Below are 22,436 nucleotides of genomic sequence, written 5' to 3' on the forward strand. Positions count from 1 at the left end.
GGCTGTGTCAGGTCTTAGTTGCGGCACGTGGGATCTTTGTTGTAGCATTGGGGATCTTTCGTCGTGGTGCGCAGGCTTCTTTCTAGTTGTGGCTCACTGGCTCTAGAGTGTGCGAGCTCAGTTGTCCTGTGGCATGTGGGATCTTAGTTCCTCCACCAGGGATCGAACCTGCATCCCCTGCATTGGAAGGCAGATTCTTAACTACTGGACCACTGGGGAAGTCCCAGTTGAAAGTCTTAATAGAAAAAGATTCACCTTTTTGGAGGAAGAGGGAATTCTGCCAGCAGACTGCCTTCAGAATCAAACTGCAACTCTTCCCTGTCCACCTACCCTGTGTGGACCAAGTCCTTGAAAAATCTTTTTCTTTCTACACACACACACACACACACACACACACACACACACACACACACACACACACTCTTTGTCTCTCTCTATTGGTTCCATTTCTCTGGAAAACAAATACAAAATTTTTAAAGATTTAAAATCTTTTTGACCGTACTCAATCTCCAAATAAAGACAATAACAAGGTCACAGTTCTATCTAACATGATCCAACAATGCTGCATACATCTGAAAATACACCAATACTTAAATACTATGATGGAGAGTCAATATATCTTATGTTATATGATAAGGGGATAAGAGAGGAAAGAAAACAAAGATATTTGTTTAGCATATATGAATACAAAAGCACATGCATAACATATTAAAGAAGACATATTTATAACAGTTACAGCCCTTGTTTCCATAACTGGTCATGCTGTCATACCTGGTATTTAAACTATCTTACACTACCCATTCCATTTCCCTTGCTCTCAGCAAGCATCTTAGCTGATCATGGATCTGTGCATGGTAGAGTGAGCCAAACCTTCATTCCTGAGGGGTCTGAGCCATTAGTCCTGTCTGAGTTGAGCTGTTATAGATTTCCACTGACTTTAACCACAGTGCACGGCAATACTAAGAAACATCCAAAGGGATCTTCTGGATTCTAGACATGACCTTCCTTACTTTCACTGGGTAGTAGTTCAAGTTCTCTTTGGCAGTCAGGGTCAGCACAGTAACTTCTTTGCCTGCTAATTCAGAGACATGAAGAGCCCAAAGTGGCTGGGTTCCATTTAACTTCCAGTTCAATGGAATCATCGCTGGGCTTTCTGGTGGAAGCATTCCTCCCCTTAGAACTAAACCTCTAGGCCAGCAGAGCATAAGGTCATGGGAACGAGAAGCAAAATTTTTGCTAGTGTATAGTTAGGGATAATAGTAGTGCCACTCCCATTTCCACTCCTTGGTTCCTAGATCCATGAATGCTGGCTATGGAAGAACAATATCATACATTGGATGCTGATTCAGAGCATATACAGCCTTATGGAGAACCTTGTCCTGGCCTTACAAGGTATTGCCATCTAGCTGGCATTGTAACTGAGTCTTCAAAAGGTCATTCCAGCATTCTATCAAGCCAGCTGATTCAAGATGGTGGAGAGCATGATAAGATCAGGGAATTCCTTGAGAATGGGCTCATTGCTGCACTTCACTTACCGTCAAGTGAGTTCCTTGGTCAGATCAATGGTATGAGACATACCACAGGGGTAGATAAGTATTCTGAAAGTCCATGGATAGTAGTTTTGGCAGAAGCGTTGCATGTAGGGAAGGCAAATTTATATTCAGAGTGTCTATTTCAATAAGAACAAAATGATGGAAGTGGTCCAGTGTAATCAACCTCCACAACATTCTCTTGTTCTGGGCACCACCCAAAATTAGCAGCTTTTTGGGTCACTCCCTTATGGGCTGTAATAACATATCAAAATGAGGAATATTTTGCTCTAAAATCAAAAGAGGCCCATTAGGTGTTGTACCTCTTTCTCTGTTGTAGGTGGAGACAGATGGAATAGCTTATCCTTTACCTTAGAAAGGACAGCTCCACATGCCCCACAACACCGGACCCACAGACGTTTCAATGAGGCAGAAAGCCCCTGAACTTTAGTTGGATTTCTTTCCCACTCTTTAATATGCAAATGTCTTACCAAAGTACTTACTACTCCTTGCTCACGAGGTCCAATCAGCATAACACCATCAATGTAATGAACCAGTGTGATGTCCCATATAAGGGAAAGGCCATCAAGATCTTGTGAACTGTATTATGAAATAGGGCTGGAGGGCTGATGTACCTCTGAGGTAGGAGAGTGAAGGTCTATTGCTGGACTTGCTGGTTGCTGGTCTTTACTAACAGATACGGAGAAAAAAAAGCATTTGTCACGTCAACCAGGCAAATGTACCAGAGGATGTATTAATTTGTTTAAGCAATGAAACCACATCTGGTGCTACAGTTGCAATGGTTAAGCTTACAATAATCCACTGTCATTTTCCAAGATCCATCTGTCTTCTGCACAGGCCAGACAGAAAAAATGGATGCATCCTTCAAGTCCTGGATGGTGGTATTGATTTCTGCAGTCTCTCCAGAAATGCAGTATTGCTTTTGGTTTACTATTTTTCTAGGTAGAGGCAGTTCTAGTGGCTTCTGCTTGGTCTTTCCCACCTAGTAGCCCTCATTCTACATCTCAGGAAACTAATATGGGGATTCTTCCAGTTGCTGAGTACATCTATTCCGATTAAGCATCTCAGAACTAGAGCTATCATGGCATGATGTGTTTGGGGACCCACTGGACCCACTGTGAGATGGACCTGAGCTAAAACTCCATTGTTCACCAGACCTTCACGAGCCCCTATTCTGACTCGTGGACCACAGTGATGTTTTTTGTCTCCTGGAACTGGTGTCAGGTTAGAGCCAGTGTCCAATAATCTCTGTAAGGTCTGATTATTTCCTTTTCCCCAAAGCACAGTCACTCTGGTAAAAGGCTATAGGTCCTTTTGGGTAAGGCTCAGAGAAAGATTAACAATATAAACTTTTGGCAGTATGTCAGGGTTTTTCCTCAAGGGTACCCAGATTCTCCTTCATTCAAAGTGTTCTAGGTCTGTAGACAGGCTCAAGTCTGGGAATTGATTAAGGGGCCATGACTCTCTGCTTTTATGATTCAAGTTAGAGTTTTGATCACTTGACCTAGAATTGTTCTGCTTAAATTTTGTAGACTTTCCTAAATATTTCAGTTCTAGGAACACCATGACCAACTCACCAATGTCACAGGTTTCTGTGAGTAAAACTATTCTGAGCACTACTCGGACTCTGCTGTCCATTTAATAACCATGCCCACCTTACGTTTGGCCATTGAGTGCCACCACTTGGCCCCTGCCACCTTGGGATCCAATTACCCTCATTACATTTAGGTTTCCTAATTCAGTGGCTGCAGTTCCCACAGTACTTTCTGGTCTACAGAGAAGAGCAATCACAGAGCTCTTCAAGGATGCTAGAGATCCTTCACAAAGTTATTTCCCAGAGTCCTAGTGAAAGATGTGTCCTCTGAACCATCCCAGAGTGTGTGAGCAGGTCTTAAATGCCAAACCCACTCTAACATTCCACTCTCTCTGAGTCTTTCCCTTCCCTTACTGTATACCAAAACAGGTCTGGCATTCCAAGTTCATTTTACCGTGAGCTACTTTTTAGTCCATGTTTCAGCCAGCCAACCAACCAACCGATCAAACAATTAGAGCCCTTTGTAACTCCCAAATTGCAACATTAGTTGACCCATATCAATAAATGTGGCCTGATCCAACTTTATGTTCTTTCTAGCATTATTCCACAGCCTTAATATCCATCCCACACATATTCCCCAGATTCTACTTAAATTGGAAAAGTCAAGCAGTTCTTTCAGAGTGTACTGCATGCACAATTTGTGTTGTGATTCAGCCACTAGATACCAGGTTTGGTTTTCAGCACTCTCAGCTCTACAACTATAGGAAATGTGTCTCTTTCAGGGTGGACATAGAAGCTCTCAGGTCATTTATGCAGTGATTAAGCTGGGAATTCAAATCCCTGAGCTCATCGTCTTCTATCCCCATTTTGTCCAGCAAAATTAAAAGCAGGCAGCCAATCTCATTTTGTTCATTAGTTTTATAATAATGTTTGAAGGCATGGGGCAACAAAAACAAAAAAAGACAAATGAACTACATAAAACTCTAAAACTGCACATGATAGTAAACAATCAACAGAGTGAAACAGTCTACTGAATGTGAGAAAATATTTGCAAGTTGTATATCTGATAAGGGATTAATATCCAGAGTATATAAGGAAATTTTTACCACTCAACAACAACAAAGATAACCCAGTTTAAAAATGGGCAAAGTTCTTGGATAGACAGTTCTCCAAAGAAGTCAAAAAAAATGGTTAATAAACATATGAAAAGGTGCTCAACTTCACTAATCATAAGAGAAATGCAAATCAAAACCACAATGAGATATCACTTTATATCCATTAGGATGGCCACTATCAAAAGAACAGAAAATGGCAAGTGTTGGTGAGGATGCAGAAAGATTGAAACCCTTGTGCACTGTTGGTAGGAATGTAAAATGATACAGTCATAATGGAAAACAGTATGAAGACTCCTAAAAAAAATTAAAATAGAGTTACCATATGATCCACCAATTCCACTTCTGGGAATATATCCAAAAGAATTGAAAGCAGGATCTCAGACAGATATTTGTATACTCCTTCATATATGAGCAACATTATTCACAATAGCCAAGAGGTGAGAGCAACCCAAATGTAAGAAAATGTGTTACATACATACAATAGAATATTATGCAGCCTTGAAAAAGAAGGAAATCCTGCCACATGCTACAACAAACAGTCATAAAAGGACAATTACTGTATGATTACACTCATAGAAAGTATTTAAAGTACTCAAAATCATAGAAATAGAAAGTAGGAAGATGATTGCCAAGGGCTGGGGAGAGTAGGGAGGGGGAATTAGTTCTAATGGATACAGAGTGTCTATTTCATAAGATGAAAGTTCTAGAGATCTGTAGCACAACATGCATTGTGAATATACGTAACACTACTAAAATGTATACTTTAAAATGGAGAAGATGGTAAATTGAAAGCTGTATATTTTTACCACAATTTTTTAAAAAGTCCCAAAAGGTGTTAAAATAGTAAAATAAAATACACCTTTAAAATAAAAAGGTATAAAAAAGTGTTAAATATAAATGGTCATCTAGACCTTGTTTCTTTTATTTTTCACTTTTACCACTTCATTAGAGTTTATAATAAAAGAATTTTTTTCCAAGATACCATCTTCATAGTTGGATAGCAGAAGGGAACTGTGAAACTAAACAATGAAAATACAAGTGTAGTAGAGCTGTTCCATGTCTCTTGACATTTTCAATACCTTTTTTTTAGTTATAAAGGTAGTACACATAAGAGAAGGTCTAAAAAGGATATTCATCAAAAACTTTATAGTGTTAACCTATAAGACTTTGAAAAGGGGAGAAATTGCACTTTTACTTCTGAATTTTAAAATTATTTTTACAATAGGTCCTTGTTGGTTATCTATTTTTTTAAATTTATTTATTTATTTATTTTTATTTATGGGCTGAGTTGGGTCTTTGTTGCTGCGTGTGGGCTTTGCCTAGTTGAGGTGAGTGGGGGCACTTTGTTGTGGTGCACAGGCTTCTCATTGCAGTGGTTTCTCTTGCTGCAGAGCATGGGCTCTAGGCACGTGCGGGCTTCAGGAGCTGCAGAGCACAGGCTTAGTAGTTATGGCGCATGGCACAGTTGCTCAATGGCATGTGGGATCTTCCCAGACCAGAGCTTGAACCTGGGTCCCCTGCACTGGCAGGTGGATTCTCAACTACTGAGCCACCAGGGAAGTCCTGATTATCTATTTTAAATATAGCAGTGTGTACATGTCAGTCCCAAACTCCCTAACTATCCCTCCCCTCAACTCTTCCCCCCTGGTAACCATAAGTCCATTCTCTAAGTCTGTGAGTCTGTTTCTGTTTTGTAAATAAATTCATTTGTATCACTTTTTTTTGTCTTTCTCTGTCTGATTTACTTCACTTAGTATGATAATCTCCAGGTCCATCCATATTGCTCCAAATGTCACTATTTTGTTCCTTTTTATGGCTTAGTAACATTGCATTGTATATATATACCACATCTTCTTTATCCATTCATCTGTCAATGGACATTTAGGTTGCTTCCATGTCTTGGCTATTATAAACAGTGCTGCAATGAACATTGGAATGCATGTATCCTTTCCAACTGTTTTTCTCCAGATATATGCGCAGGAATGGATCATACGGTAGCTCTTTTTTTTAAGTTTTTTAAGGAACTTCCGCCCTGTTCTCCATTGTGGCTATACCAATTTACATTCCCACCAACAGTATAGAAGGGTTCCCTTTTCTTCACACCCTCTCCAGCATTTATTGTTTGTAGACTTTTTGATGATGGCCGTTCTGATGGGTGTGAGGTGATATCTCACTGTAGTTTTGATTTGCAGGTCTCTAATAATTAGTGATGTTGAGCATCTTTTCATGTGCCTATAGGAGACCTTGTCTCTTATTTGATTAGAAGATCCAATGGTGATATTGTGCATGTCTCTATTGTCACATCAATCCATGGACTATGCGTGCAATCTTTTTTTAAATTTATTTTTTATTGAAGTATAGTTGAATTACAATGTTGAGTTAGTTACTGCTGTAGAGCAAAGTAACTCATACATACATACATATACATATATACACACACACACATATATATGTTCTTTTTCATATTATTTCCATTATGGTTTATCATAGGATATTGAATATAGTTCCCTGTGCCATACAATAGGACCTTATTGTTTATCCATTCTATATACAACTTGCACCTGCTACTCTCAAACTCCAAATCCAACCTCTCCCACCCCCCTCCCCCTTGGCCATGTACTCTATTATAGGAAATAGAGGCATCAGTGTGTTTAAGTCTAATCAGATTAGAGAACCAATTCCAGAAACCCCATCATCCTTAAGATTCTGTTCTTCTAAAACATATGGACACCAAGGGGGTAAAGCCACGGTGGGGGGTGGAGGGGGTGGGGGGTGGTGGGATGAACTGGGAGAATGGGATTGCCATATGTACATTACTAATAAGAAAAAATATCAAATTGTACACTTTAAATATATGCATTATTGTATGCCAATTATATCTCAATAAAATTTCTTTAAAAAAAAGATACTGTTCTTCTAGAATCACTCTCAGTACCAAAAATTTGTCAGAATTGTCCAGAGAAAAAGAACCAATAGAAATTGTATATATAGATAGACAAAGATTTATTTTCAAGAATTGTTCATGCAGTTGTGGAAGCTGGCAAGGGCAAAATCCAGAAATCTGCCAGCAGTCTGCAGGATATAGAACTTCATGGTTGACAAGTTATTTGTTTCTGTTTTTTCTTTTCTTTCTTTCTTTCTTTAAGCACTTTATATTTGTCCTTCCACTGCCTGCTGGCCTCCAAGATTTCTAATGAGAAGTCAAGCTCATCATCTTACTGAGAATCCCTTGTATGTGATGAATCATGTCTTATGTGCTGGGTTTCTGGATTCAAACCCTGATTCCCCCTTACCCATGGTCACCATGGTGGGGGCAGCTACTACCATCAAAAGTTGAGAAGGCAGACATTTGAATAGGTCATGGCCCCCAAAGGGCCTGCAATGGGCCAAAGTTACCGAGAACCAGGGAAGCTGCCAGTGCCACCCTTTCTGGGGCCCGTGGGGAGGCTGACTCGTTTGGTTTCGAGCTGATAAATGCATGCACCACCCCCAAAGCACGCATTGGTATGTATTAGCTTTAGAATTACCACAGTTATCCAAGTAGGAGAGGAGCCAGCGACCCAAAGGAACCATAACTGATTTAATGAGCCATTCGCAGTAAGGGCCCTGTGTACTTAGATATGCATGACAATCTTTGTGACAAGCATATGCTGCTAGCAGGATCAACCAGGTAGACAAGAGCCAGGGCTCCAACCCGGCAGACCAAGAAAGCTGGCCTGCAACTGCGCGCGAGGGGTGTCCAGCACAAGAGGCAGGATGTGGGTAACATGGCCGCGGACCCCCAGAGTCGAAGAAGTTGGGGAGTAGAACACCGGGGCGGAGGTTAGGACGGCTGACCACCCGCAAGCGAACAAGGATGCAAGGTGCCCTGGCGGCGTGGAGGGGCGCGGGGGCGTCCCCGGGCGGGGTCCCCTTGGCGGCACTGGAGCGGGGCCAGGGCTCCAGGCAGTTGCGTCTGAGCAAGCGGGCGCACGTTTTGCTCTCGTTCCCCAGGGGCGGCGCGGCCACGGCGACGGGTCCACGGCGGCTGGCCAGGACCCGACTAGTGCTGGGGCGAACGCGCCGGAGCGGGGCGCCGCGGAGGACTTTGGTCCCGCGCCCACACGCAACGCCACTGGCAGTCGGGCGGCGGCGATGCACACGCAGGAGAGCCGCGGCGGGACCGGGAAGTGAGACGCACGGGAGCGCGTCGCGGCCCGGGGGTCTGCAGACGGGAGGAACAGACGGACTGATAGAGAGAGGGGAACGAGGCACAACTGGCGTCGAAAAGGGGCGCCAGAAAAGCGGTGGCCGGGATAGGAGGCCGCGCGCGGCTTGGAGGATCCCGGGGGCTGCCAAAACAACCCAGACGCGAGTCGCCCGCAGGGGCACTACGCGGGGGTCTCACCAACAGAGGCCTCCAGCACAGGGGCGATCCCTTGGCACGCAGAAGGCCGACTGGCCTCCTCGGCTCCGGGGCACCCTCGCAGTGCTCGTGACTATCACCGCGGACACCGCAGAGCCCCGTCCGGCCCGCGAGAACTCTCTTCCTGACACGTACTGACGACCCCACGCGCCGAGCCCCGGATCCAGTCCGAGAGCACTTCGCCCGGGGACGTCGCCGGCTGTGGCGGCTGGGAGTGACTCCCGCACACGGCGAGGCTGTTTTGGTAGCAGCGACGGAGAGGGGCGGCGTGCACGCTGGGCGAGGGCCGCGAGGCAGGGGCGCCCGGCGCTGCCTGGGGAAGGAAGGTCTCAGAAGCCATCGGGCCACCAGGAAAGCAAGCACTGGATCCCACTGCGACAGACACGAGAGCAGTCCTGCGAACCCTGGGATGCCGGCCGGCTTGAGTCACTCTGGAGCCTCCCGAGACCCGGCCCCGCCGCCCGGGCCTCCGCGCGACAGTCCCCAGCCACAGAGGGGCGTCCACCCAATCATCCATCCATCCCCAAAGATCCGTCTCTATCTGATCCGCCCCGGGGCCTCACGTCCCGGGGAAACACTCCCGAGCGAGGCGGCCCGACCCGTGCCCGCGCACCGCCACCGGCTGCGACTCCGGAGGAGAGCAGGCGGGACAGCTGCTCGCCGGGGGCGGGGAACCGGAGAGTCGGGACGGAGCGTCCCCCGCCCTTGGCACGCGACTGGGGCACCGCGCATGCACGCGCACACGCGGCTCCGCTCCGGACGCCCGCCCGGCCTGGCTGGACCCTCCCCGACTCCGAGCGCGAAGGCGCGGGCGGCAGCAGACAGAGAGCGACACTCGGCCCCACCGCGGGCCCGGCGCGCCCTTCCTGCGGAGGCAAGGGGTTCTGCCCACACGCTGTGGCAGTCGCCGCGGTAGCTACTGCGCGCTTTGGGGGGCGGAGGCTACGGGTCCGGTACCCCCAGGTCCCTCTCGGACGGCTAGAGAAGGCTTTCTCACCGAGGGCGCGGCGCCCCCCACCCATCGTCTCCCGGCAGGGCGCAAGGAAGCCCTTCAGCCAGTTCTCGATTAGGGGGAGCGGGGTGGCCTGCGGTTTGGGTGCGCGTTCGCGGTCAAGGCCGGGCGGGAAAAGCCTGCGCTGCCTCAGCCTCCGCCGTCTGCCTCTTGAGGAGGCTCGTCTGACAGAGCCCGCTTGGCATCGTCGGACCGCCACAGTCGCTCACACGCCCGCGTGCAGCCCTGGCGAAGGGGGAGCACGGGGCGCGAGCCGGCCTAGTCATTACCCGCCCCCGCCCCCGGCCCCGGCACTCGGCGAGGACTGCCGCGAGGAAGCTGCCCCACAAGGCGGACAGGCGCGCCTCCCTTACCGTCTCGACCCCCAAGAAAGCTGCTGTGGGACGCACCACCGCGGTGGGGATCCGAGGGGCTCGCTGGCAGTGGGAAACGGCGCCACCTCTCGGCCTCGGGCACCTGAGGGACGACCTGGATGCTCCAGGGGTACCGTCCCGGGCAGGGCGAGAAGAGCTCTCGCACCGAAGGACGCCCCCCGCCCCAAACCCCACCCCAGGGAGAGCCTCTCGCGAGACACAAGCCAAGGAGGCGAGAGTGTCCGCTGCGTCAGAGGACCCGCGGGGTCGGCGTCGGCTGGAGACGACGCTGGGCTGGTTTCCGCATCCCTGCCTGCCACACACCGCCGACCCGTCGGGCTGGCAGGGAGGAGAGGTGAGGGGCCCGAGGGCAGAACCAGAAGAGGGGTCGCCTTCGCCAGGAACCTCCGGCTTAGGCCTTGGAGAGCGCGACTTCACCACCTAGATCTCTTACCGTGCTGTTTTAAAGCTTCTCTGCTTGTCTGTATGGCTTTTGACTATGTTTCTGGACGGAGCTCTTTAAATTTAAATGCTGCTTGGGAGTTCACTGAGCTTCTTGGATATATAGTCGAATCTTATAAGAAACTTTTTTAAAGTTGCCAATTATTGCTTCAAATATTTTTTTTTCTGCTCCTTTCTCTTTTCTCCTTCTGGGGCTGCCATGATGTGTATATTGGTGCATTTCATGGCGTCCCCCAGGTCCCTCAGGCTCTGTTCATTTTTTTCATTCGTTTTGTTTGTTTCTGCTCCTGAGACTGGATAATTTTAATAGCCTTATCTTCATGTTCACTGATTTGTTATTGTTGTTCTGCTTGCTCACATTGGCACTTAACCCCTCTAGTGATGTGAAGACACAAACAGATTGAAAGTAAATGGATGGGAAAAGATATTACAGCCAAAAGAGAGCTGGGATGGCTGTATTAAGAACAAATAAAAGAGATTTGAAGTCAACAATAGTTTTATAAGAGAACATTTTTAAAAACCTGTTTTCAATTTTCCCTATTCTTTATTTTGAAGAAATCATTTTTCTTGGGATAAGTTCTGTTCCTTTTCCCCCAGTATTATTGAGATATAATTGACGTTCAGTACTGTATAAGTTTAAGGTAGGCAGCATAATGATTTGACTTAACATACATCATGAAATGATTACCACAGTACGTTTAGTGAACATCTGTCATCTCATGTAGCTAAAAATTAATGGAGTAGAAAAAAATATTTCTCCTTGTGATGAGAACTCAGGATTTACTCTCTAACATCTTTCATATGTAACATATAGCAATGTTAATTATATTTATCATGTTGTAAATTGCATCCCTAGTGCTTATTTAACATATAACTGGAAGTTTTTATCTTTTGACTACCTTCATCCAATTCCTCTTCCCTCCATCATCCACTGCTAGTAGCCACAAATCTGATCTCTTATTCCATGAGTTTATTTTTTTTTGAAGTATAATTGACCTACAACACTATGTTGGTTCCCGTTACACAACATAGTGATTTGATATTTCTATAAATTTCAAAACGATCACCAAGATAAGTCTAGTTACCATCTATCACCATACAAACATATTACATAATTATTGACTATATTCCCCACACTGTACGTGTCATACTTGTGATTCATTTATTTTACAACAGGGAGTGTGTACCTCTTAACCTCCCTCACCTATTTCTCTCCTCTCTCTACTCGTTTCCTTTAAGGCAACTGCCTATTTGCTCTCTGTATGTAATGACTCTGTGTACATTTTGTTATGTTTGTTCTTTTTTTGTGTGATTTTTAGATTTCACGTATAAGTAAAATCATGCGTTATTTGCCTTTCTCTAAATTTTTTACTTTGCATAATACTGTCTGGGTTCATCCATGTTGTCACAGATGAGAAGAATGTGTTCTTTTTTATGACTAATATTCTGTTGTGTATATTTACCACATCTTTATCCATTCATCTGTTGATTTACATTTAGGTTACTTCCATATCTTGGCTATGGTAGATAATGCTGCAATGAACATAGAGGTGCATATATTTTTTCAAATTAGTGTTTTTGTTTTCTCTTGCTAATACCCAGGAGTGAAAGTGATGGATCATGCAGTAATTCTATTTTTTGAAGCATTCATACTGTTTTCTATGGTGGCTGAACCAATTTACATTCCCACCAAAAGTGTACAAGGGTTCCCTTTTCTCCACATCCTTGCCAACAATTGTTATTGTAGTCTTTTTGATAATAGCCATTCTGACAGGTGAGAGGTGGTATTGCATTGTGATTTTGATTATTTTTTGCAATTCCTTGATGATTAGTAATGTTGAGCATCTTTTCACATGCCTGTTGGCCATCTGTATGTCTTCTTTGGAAAAATGTCTATTCGGATCCTCTGCCTAGTTTTTTTTTTTTTTAATAAGTTAATTAATTAATTTATTTATTGGCTGCTTTGGGTCTTTGTTGCTGCACACGGGCTTTCTCTACTTGCAGCAAGCAGGGGCTACTCTTCATTGTGGTGCATAGGCTCCTCATTGTGATGGCTTCTCTTGTTGCGGAGCTTGGGCTCTAGGTGCACAGGCTTCAGTATTTGTGGCTCACGGGCTCTAGTGCTCAGGCTCAATAGTTGTGGTGCATGGGCTTAGTTGCTTCACAGCATGTGGTATCTTCCTGGGGCAGGGATCGAACCCGTGTCCCCTGCATTGGCAGGTAGATTCTTAACCACTGCACCACCTAAGAAGTCCCTTCCCAGTTTTTAATTGGATTGCTTTTTTGATGTTGAGTTGTGTGAGTTTTCTATATGTTGGATAGTAAACCCTTATTGGATATGTTGTTTGCAAATATCTCCTCCCACTTAGCAGGTAGGCTTTTATTTTGTTGATAGTTTCCTTTCCTGTGAAAAGACTTTTTAGTTTGATACAGTCCCATTTGCTTATGCTTTTGTTTCCCTTGCCTGAGGAGATATATCCAAAAAAATATTGCTAAGACTGTTGTCAAAGAGTGAGCTCGTATGTTTTCTTCTAAAAGTTTTATGATTTTAGGCCTTACATTACAGTCTCTAAACCATTTTGAATTTATTTTTTGTATATGGTGTGAGAAGATAGTACAGTTTGCATGGAGCCTAACAGTTTTCCCAACACCATTTATTAAAGAGGCTGTCTTTGTTCCCATTGTATATTCTTGCCTCTTATGTCATAGATTATTTATATAAGTGTGGGTTTATTTCTGGGCTCTCTTCTATTCCATTTGTGCCAGTACCATACTGTTTTGATGGCTGTAGCTTTGTAGTGTAGTTTGAAACCATGGAGTGTGATACTTCCAGCTTTGTTCTTTCTCAAAATTGTTTTGTCTATTTGGGGACTTTTGTGTTTCATTAAAAAATTTAGAATTATCTGTTCTATTTCTGTGAAAAATGTCACTGGTGTTTTGATAGGAATTGCATTGAATCTGTAGATTTCCTCAGGTAGTATTGTCATTTTAACAATACAAATTCTTGAAATATATGACCATAGTATGTCTTTCCATCTGTTTGTGTCGTCTTAAATTTCTTTCACCAATGTCTTATAGTTTTCTGAGTATAGGTCATTTACCTCCTTACTTAGATTTATTTCTAGTTATTTTATTATTTTTGATGTAATACTAAATGGGATTGTTTTCTTAATTTCTATTTCTGATAGTTCATTGCTAGTGTATAGAAATGCAACAGATTTCTCTATATTAATTTTGTATCCTGCAACTTTACAGAATTCACTGATGGGTTCTAGTAGTTTTTTGGTGATGTCTTCAGGATTTTCTATGTATAATGTCATGTCCTTGGCAAACAGTGACAGTTTTGCTTCTTCCCTTCCAATTTGGATGCCTTTTCTTTCTTTCTTTTTTTATTTTAATAAATTTATTTATTTATTTATTTATTTATTTATTTTATTGGCTGTGTTGGGTCTTTTTTGCTGTGCGCGGGCTTTCTTTTAGTTGCAGTGAGTGGGGGCTACTCTTCGTCGTGGTGCACGGGCTCCTCATTGCCGTGGCTTCTCTTGCTTTGGAGCACGGGCTCTAGGCGCATGGGCTTCAGTAGTTGCAGCACATGGGCTCAGTAGTTGTGGCTCACTGGCTCTAAAGCGCAGGCTCAATAGTTGTGGCACATGGGCTTAGTTGCTCTGTGGCATGTGGGATCTTCCTGGAGCAGGGCTTGAACTCGTGTCCCCTGCATTGGCAGGCGGATTCTTGACCACTGCGCCACCTAGGAAGCCCCCATGAATGCCTTTATTTCTTTTTGTTGTCTGATTGCTATGGCTAGAACTCCCAATATTATGTTAAATAAAAGTGGCAAGTGTGGGCATCCTTTTCTTGTTCCTGATCTTAGGGGAAATGCTTTCAGCTTTTCACCATTGAGTATGATGGTAATTGTGGACTTGCCATATATGGCCTTTATAATATTGAGGTGTGTACCCTCTGTACCTACTTTGTTGAGAGTTTTTATCAAATAAATGCTGAATTTTGTCAAAGCTTTTTCTGCATCAATTCAGATGACTTTTATTCTTCAGTTTGTTAATGTGGTGTATTACATTGTGTATTAAACCATCTTTGCATCCCTGGGATAAATCTCAATTGACCATGGTGTATGATCCTGTGAATGTATTGTTGGATTCAGTTTGCTCATATTTTGCTGAGGACTTTTGCATCTATGTTCATCAGTGTTATTGGGCTGTAATTTTTTTCCATATATTTGTCTGGTTTTTGTATCAGATATGACTTCAGAAGCATTTCTTCCTCTGCAATTTTTTGGAATAGTTTGAGGATGATGAATGTTTTCTCTAAATGTTTAGTAGAATTCCTGTGTGAAGCTATCTGGTCCTGGACTTTTGTTTTTTGGAATTTTTTTAATTATTGATTTAATTTCATTACTAGTAATTGCTCTCTTCAAAGTTTCTAATTCTGCCTGATTCAGTTGTGGGAGATTGGACATTTCTAGGATTTTTTCTTTTCTTTTCTTTCTTTCATTTTTCTTTCTTTTCTTTTTTTCTTTTTTTTTTTTTTTTAGGTTCTTCACTTTATTAATGTATAATTGTTTGTTGTAATCTCTCTGTGATCTTTTGTATTTCTGTAGTGTCAGTTGTAACTTTTCCTTTTTCATTCCTGATTTTATAGATTTGGGCCCTCTCTCTTTTTTTCTTAATGCATTGGCTAAAGGGTTATCAATTTTGTTTTTCTTTTCAAAGAGCCAGCTCTTACTTTCATTGATTTTGTCTATTGATTTTTAAATATTTATTACATTTATTTCTGATCTGATCTTTATGATTTGTTTCCTTGTACTAACTTTGGGTTTTGTTTGTTCTTTTTCTAGTTCCTTTATGTGTAAGATTAGATTGTTTATTTGATATTTTTCTTGTTTCCTGAGGTAGGCTTGTGTTGCTATCAACTTCCCTCTTAAAACTGCTTTTGCTGCATCCCATTTTGAGTCATATGTTTTCATTTTCATTTGTCTCCAGGTATTTTTTAATTTCTTCTTTGATTTCTTCAGTGATCCGTTGCTTGCTTAGTATTTGTTTATTTATCCTCAACTTGTTTGTGTTTTTTGCATTTTTTTTCCTTGTAGTTGATTTCTGATCTCATAGCATTGTGATAGGAAAAGATGATTGATATAATGTCAACTTTCTTAAATTTACCAAGACTTCTTTTGTAGCCTAGCATGCAATCTATGCTGGAGAATGTTCCACGTGCACTTGAAAAGAATGTATATTCTGCTGCTTTTGGTTGGAATGTTCTATATATATCTATTAAGTTCATCTGATCTAATGTGTCATTTAAGGTCAGTGTTTCCTTTTTGATTTTCTGTCTGGATGATCTGTCCATTGATGTAAGTGGGCTGTTAAAATTCCCTACTATATTTGTGTTACTGTCATTTTTTCCTGTTAATATTTGTCATATATTTAGGTGATCCTATGTTGAGTGCATATATATTTATAATTATTATATCATCTTCTTGGATTGATTCTCTTTTTTAAATAAATTTATTTATTTATTTATTGGCTGTGTTGGGTTTTTGTTGCTGCACACAGGGCTTTCTCTAGTTGCAGTGAGCAGGGGCTACTCTTCATTGAGATGCGTGGGCTTCTCCTTGCTGTGGAGCATGGGCTCTAGGCACATGGGCTTCAGTAGTTGCAACACGTGGGCTCAATAATTGTGGCTCATGGGCTCCATAGTGCTGGCTCAGTAATTGTGGCACATAGGCTTAGTTGCTCTGTGCCATGTGGGATCTTCCTGGACCAGGGATTGAACCCATGTCCCCTGCATTGGCAGGCAGATTCTTAACCACTGTGTCACCAGGGAAGTCCTGGATTGATTCTTTGATCTTTGTGTAATATCCTCCTTTGTCTCTTATAACTGTCTTTGTTTTAAAGGCTATTTTGTCTGATATTAACATAGCTACCCTGGCTTTCTTTTCTTTTCCATTTGCATAGAATATCTTTTGTCATCTCCTCACTTTTGGTGTGAGTGTCTTTAGTGCTAAAGTGAGTATCTTGTAAGCAGCAGATTGGAGGATTTAGTCCATTTATATTTAAAGTAATTATCAATAGACATGTACATATTACCATTTTCTTAATTGTTTTGGGGTTTTGTTGTTTTTTGGTTTCTTTTTTCTTCTTTTCCTCTCTTCCCTGTGATTTGATGACTATCTTCAGTGTTTTTTTTTTTTGGATTCCTTTCCCTTTGTGTGTCTATCTAACATAAATTTTTGAAATAATCATATGCATATGATTAAGTTGCTGCTCTCTTAAATTTGAACACAGTTTAACAACACTGCAACTGCATTTTTACTCCCCAACCCCCAATCTTTACTTTTTTTTGATATCATATTTTACATCTTTTTGTTTTATGTATCCCTTAACTACTTATGGTGGATATAGATGATTTTACTGCTTTTGTCTTTTAGCTTTCTTACTGGTTTTATAAGTAGATTTACAACCTTTACTGTATATTTGCCTTTACCAATTAGCTTTTTACTTTCATAATTTTCATATTTCTAGTTGTGGTCTTTTCTTCTATGCTGAGAGAAGTTCCATTAACATTTCTTGTAAAACTGGTTTGGAGGTGCTGAAGTCGTTTAGCTTTTGCTTTTCTGTAAAATTTTAATATCTCCTTCAGATCTGAATGATAGCTTTGCCAAGTAGTTTTCTTCATTGTAGGTTTTTCCCTTTTGTCACTTTAAATGTATTGTGCCACTCCTTTCTGACCTACAGAGTTTCTGCTAAAGAGTCAGTTGATGGTCTTATGGGAGTTCCCTTGGGTGTAACTTGTTGCTTTTCCCTTGCTGCTTTTAATATACTCTCTTTATCTTTAATTTTTACCATTTTAATTTCAGTATGTCTTGGTGTGGTCATCTTTGGATTTATCCTGTTTGGGACCCTCTGTGCTTCCTGGTCCAGGATGTCTGTTTCCTTTCCCAGGTCAGGGAAATTTTCAGCTATTGTGACTTCAAATATGTTCTCTGCCCCCTTTTCTCTTTTTGTCCTCCTTCTGGCACACCTATAATGTGAATTTAGTACACTTGATGTTGTCCAGGTTCTCTTAAAATGTCCTGTATTTTTAAATTCTTTTTTGTGAAACTTGAGTGATTTCTACTACTCTGTCTTCCAGTTCAGTGATCCATTCCTCTGTATAATCTACTGTTGATTCCTTCTAGTGTATATTTTATTTCAGTTATTATATTCTTCAGCTCTGTTTGGTTCTTCTTTATATTTTCTAACTCTTTGTTAAATCTTACTGTGTCCATTCATTCTTCTCCCGAGTTCTTAAAAGAACTCTTTGTGATCACTACCTTGAACTCTTTATTGGGTAGGTTGCTTATCTCTATTTTCACTTAATTCTTCTGGGGTTTTATCTTGGTCTTTCATTTGGAACATATTCCTCTGTCACCTCATTTTACCTAATTCACTGTTTTTATTTCTGTGGATTGGTATGTTGGTTACATTTCCCAATCTTGGAGAAATTGCCTTTTGTTGGAGATGTCCTATGGGTCCCAGCAACACACTCCCCTCTCATCATCAGAGCTGTATGCTCTAGGGGTAACCCCATGTGTGCTATGTGGGCCCTTCTGTTATAGCAGGCTGACTACTATGGGTTGACTTGTAGGCATGGCTGGCCCTCAGTTCACTTGGCAGCTAGTCCCTGCCTAATGTGGTGTCTGCTGGCCACTGGTGGGCAGGGCTGGAACACAAGGTGGAGCCCCAGGAGGTCCAAGGCTAGTGCTGGATCACTGGTGGTTGGAGCAGGGTCCCATGGTGGCTGGCTGCAGGACCAGCGGTCCCAGAGTTAGTGTCACCTGCTGATAAGTGGGACCAGTTCCTGACATGACTAGCTACAGGGTCTGGGGTGTCCCAAAGCTGGTGTCAGCCCACTGGTGAGTGGGGCTGGATCCCAGAGAGGGTGACTGAGGGGCATAAAATGTCTCAGAGCTGATGTCAGCCTGCTGGTGGGTAGGGCTGGCACCCAGTGGTTCACAGGGCTAGTGCCAGCCCACTGATGGGCAGAGGTGGTTCCTGGGGCCTCTGGCTGCAGGTTTTGGTTCCTTGCTGGATTTTATTCTATCTATCCTCTTGAAAAAATGATCCAGTGATGTCTGGGTAGTAGCTCGTTTTTTTTCTCATCATAGATGACATGGTAACACTGGATTGCATTCTGAACAGCTGCTGCAACCTTCATGTACCATTCTACGTTCAGGTCCTGTACCTCAAAAACTAATAGTGCCTCCTCAAATAAAGAAAATCCCCTTACCATTTCCTGTGTCACGAATCTCTTTGGTTCTTCAGTTACTTCTTCTTCCTCTTGTCACTCCTCTCAATTATTTTCACTTTTGTTTCCCTTGTTATCACTTGTGCTTCTTAGCAGTACCAGCTACATCACTGCTGCTTTTACACTTGCTTCTGGACATCCTGGGCTTGAAATAAAGATACTGTACTAATGTACTCTATACAGTACTATACAGTAAATACACAAAAGCACAACCACCTGTAGAGGATGCATGCACATGACAATGTACACCAGACATATGAAATAACTTACCTGATTGAACATGCAAACACACGTTCACATCTTTGAAAGTTCATAACTTGAATGCTTGTAGGTAGGGGACTTTCTGTACATCAAAATTTAAAACTGTGCATCAAAGGAAACAATCAACAGAATGGGAGAGAATATTTCTGAATCAAATAACTGATAAGAGTTTAATACCTAGAGTATATAAATCAATCCTACAACTCAACCACAAAAACACAGAGCATCCCAATTTAAAAATGGGCAAAGGACTTAACTAGACATTTCTCCACAGATGATATACAAATGGCCAATAAGCTTATGGAAAGATGTTCAACATCATTAATCATAAGAGAAATGCAAATTAAAACCACAATGAGATATCACCTCGCACCCATTTGATGGCTACTATCGCAATACAGAAAATAATGTGTTGGTGAGGATGTGGAGAGTTGGAACCCTTGTACACTGTTGGTGAGATTGTAAAAATAGTGCAACTGCTGCAGAAAACAGTATGGTGGCTCCTGAAGATATTAAAAAATAGAAATACTGTATGATCCAGCATACCTGCTTCAGGATATATGCCCAAAAGAATTAAAATCAAGGTCTCAAAGAGATATTTGTACACCCATGTTCATAGCAATATTCATCATAGCCAAGAAGTGGAAGCAGCCCAAGTGTCCATTTATGGATGAACAGATAAAGTAAATAGTTTATATACATGCAGTGGAATATTATTCATCCTTAAAAAAGAATGAAATTCTGACACATGTTACAACATGGATGAACCTCAAAAACATCGTGCTAAGTGAAATAAGCTGAAAAGAATTTTTGTATGATTTGGGACATGGGCTCCCAGCCAGCGACAGCTTCTATAAGGTCTCAGCTCAGTGCCTGGAGAATGCCTTTGTATTGCAGGGCACAAAGCCACGCTTTCTTTGGATCTTTCTTTGACTCTTTACATACAGGACCCATTTTTCCCTCCATTTTGCTGGAGGATGGCATGAACTTTAACTGAAGGCTTCTCTGTGATTGTCATACTACTTCTGATCTTGTTTGTATCTTCCACTGACCTGGAGCTCATTGGGGACAGGGATTAAGACTTTCTTCTGTTACTCCCTAGGGACCTGATGGCACTGTCCAATTTAGTAGCCACTAGGTCCATGTGAGTATTGTGCACTTGAAATATGGCCACTCTGAATACTGAGTGATGTAAAGGAGAAATATTCCCTGGATTCTAAGACATATTTTGAAAAATTAATGTAAACTATCTGAATGGTTTATGTTTATTACATCTTTAAGTGATATTTTGAATATATTGATTTAAATGCATTATTAAAATTAATTTGACCTGTTTCCTTCTGCTCTTTTAACATGACTCCTATAATATTTGAATTTTATATTGACTTGTATTTCTTTTTTTTTATATAAGTTTATTTTTTATTTATTGGCTGCTTTGGGTCTTCGTTGCTGCATGTGGGTTTTCTCTAGTTGCAGAGAGTGGGGACTACTCTTCGTTGCAGTGTGTGGGCTTCTCATTGTGGTGGCTTCTCTTGTTGTGGAGCATGGGCTCTAAGCACACAGGCTTCAGTAGTTGTGACACATAGGCTCAATAGTTGTGGCTCGTGGGCTCTAGAGCCCAGGCTCAGTAGTTGTGGTGCATGGGCTTAGCTGCTCTGCAGCATGTGGGATCTTCCTCGACCAGGGCTCAAACCCGTGTTCCCTGCATTGGCAGGCGGATTCTTAACCACTGCACCACCAGGGAAACCCTGTAATGTATTTCTGTTACCATACTAGTCAAGGGTGTATAGTAGATGCAGAATTGATGAACTGGCTGATGCCAGATAAAATGAATTCCCGCATTTGGATTCCATCGATGGCCGAAAGAGGGATACCCCAGTCACCACTGCCAGCCCCTGGGAATCCTGTGGGGATTCATTCACCAGATTTTCTCTCTCTTCCCAGGGTACCATGTATCAGAAGGTGGAAAAGACTGTATATCCTGTGCAAATGGAGTGGACTTTACTAATCACTGGAATATGCTCCCTTCCTGCCTACCATGTACAATCTGTAAATCAGGTACAGAACGTGGGGACTTATAACAAGTGCAGGCATGATGAGGTGGAAATTGTATTCAACATGGAATCAGGACACCTGGATTCCAATTCCAGTTCTTCTTGGTCTTCATCATACCCTGTTTTATGATTATGTCTTAGGTCAATATAATAAAAATAGAAATTATTTTTATAATGCATGCCACACAGTTGATAAATCTTTTAAATCATTAAATGAAAGTGGAGGGAAAGTAATCTGTCCCTTGATGGGGAAGAGGGGTGGGATCTGTATAGTTACAGCATAAGAAAAGACCTGGCCAAGTGCAAAATGCTAGATTTGAGCTGTGACATGGGTCTAGTCCTGTGCCAAGCCCCTCTTAGCTCTGTGCTCTGTGCTCCTGGCAGGGCTTGGCCTCTCTCAGCCTTCACAGCTTAGGGCCCCTCTGCCTCTCCAGCAGGGCTAGGTTTTAAGAAGTCACCTAAGGGTTCCTCTCCATCCAGGGTCTCTCAGATTATACCTGGCCCTTCCTACTGACTCTGTGAGCTAAAAGATTTCCCTCCTTGTCCTAATGCATTAAATAATGAATCATGGTCCTTTTCTCACACCTCTGAGTCTTGGTGACAGGTGAACAGGGGCTGTCCTTTATATGCCTCACATGTGTTGCTGCAGAATTTGACACTCCAGGCTACAATAAACTGAGGAGAGCTAAGTGGGTGGGGTTTTGGTTGGTGAAGAAGGGTTGAGGGTCATGAGCCAGAAACATATCCCCAAACCTTATCCTTTGTCTTCAGGTGAAGAAGAGAGGACCCCTTGCACGGTGACTAAGGACACACAGTGTCAATGCAAACCTGGAACTTTCCACGAAGGAGATTCACCTGAGTTCTGCCAGAAGTGCAGCTCTGGGTGAGACGTGGGAGCCTAGATGGTTCCCAACAGCTCAAGGGAAATACCGCAGAGCCCCACTTCCACCCCAGGGCTTCCCTGTGCTGGTGCAGTCTCTTGAGCCTGCAGCAGCCTCTCCTCGTCTATCTGCGTGTCCCCCTGCTGCCCCCTGCACCTTCCCACACCTCCTTAGCACTGCTTGCCTTTGGCCAGGTCAGCTTTTCTATTAGACACAGTAGGCCACTGACTAGGATCCATGAGGCAGTCAATAGAAATTTTCCATTTCTTTTGATATCAGAGGGAAGAAAATGAGTAGCATGCAGCCTGGCTTATATTCATCTTTGTGACAATTCACTCATAAAATGGAATTTTTTAATTTTTTTTTTATGCAGGAAAGGGCTCATGAACACAAAAGTCCCCACAGTCAAGTCTTAATAAGACTGAACCTCCTTCAAGTTTCCTTTAAAGCCCCAAGCCAACTCAGCTGACCTCACATCCAGCCCTCGTTCCCTCAATAAGACCTGAAT

General features: G+C 42.7%; 1 protein-coding gene across 1 annotated transcript in view; it reads left to right on the plus strand.

Moving 5' to 3' along the window:
* Nucleotides 1–22,436, plus strand: part of LOC130845227 (tumor necrosis factor receptor superfamily member 10B-like) — a 70,672-nt gene that overhangs the window by 20,840 nt on the left and 27,396 nt on the right. The window contains exons 3-4 of the mRNA XM_057722135.1: nucleotides 20,938–21,051; nucleotides 21,819–21,930. Of these exons, the coding sequence (XP_057578118.1) occupies nucleotides 20,938–21,051; nucleotides 21,819–21,930 (226 nt within the window). The remainder of the gene's footprint in view (nucleotides 1–20,937; nucleotides 21,052–21,818; nucleotides 21,931–22,436) is intronic.

The sequence above is a fragment of the Hippopotamus amphibius genome, chromosome 2, assembly GCF_030028045.1.
Source record: "Hippopotamus amphibius kiboko isolate mHipAmp2 chromosome 2, mHipAmp2.hap2, whole genome shotgun sequence".
Lineage (NCBI taxonomy): Eukaryota > Metazoa > Chordata > Mammalia > Artiodactyla > Hippopotamidae > Hippopotamus > Hippopotamus amphibius.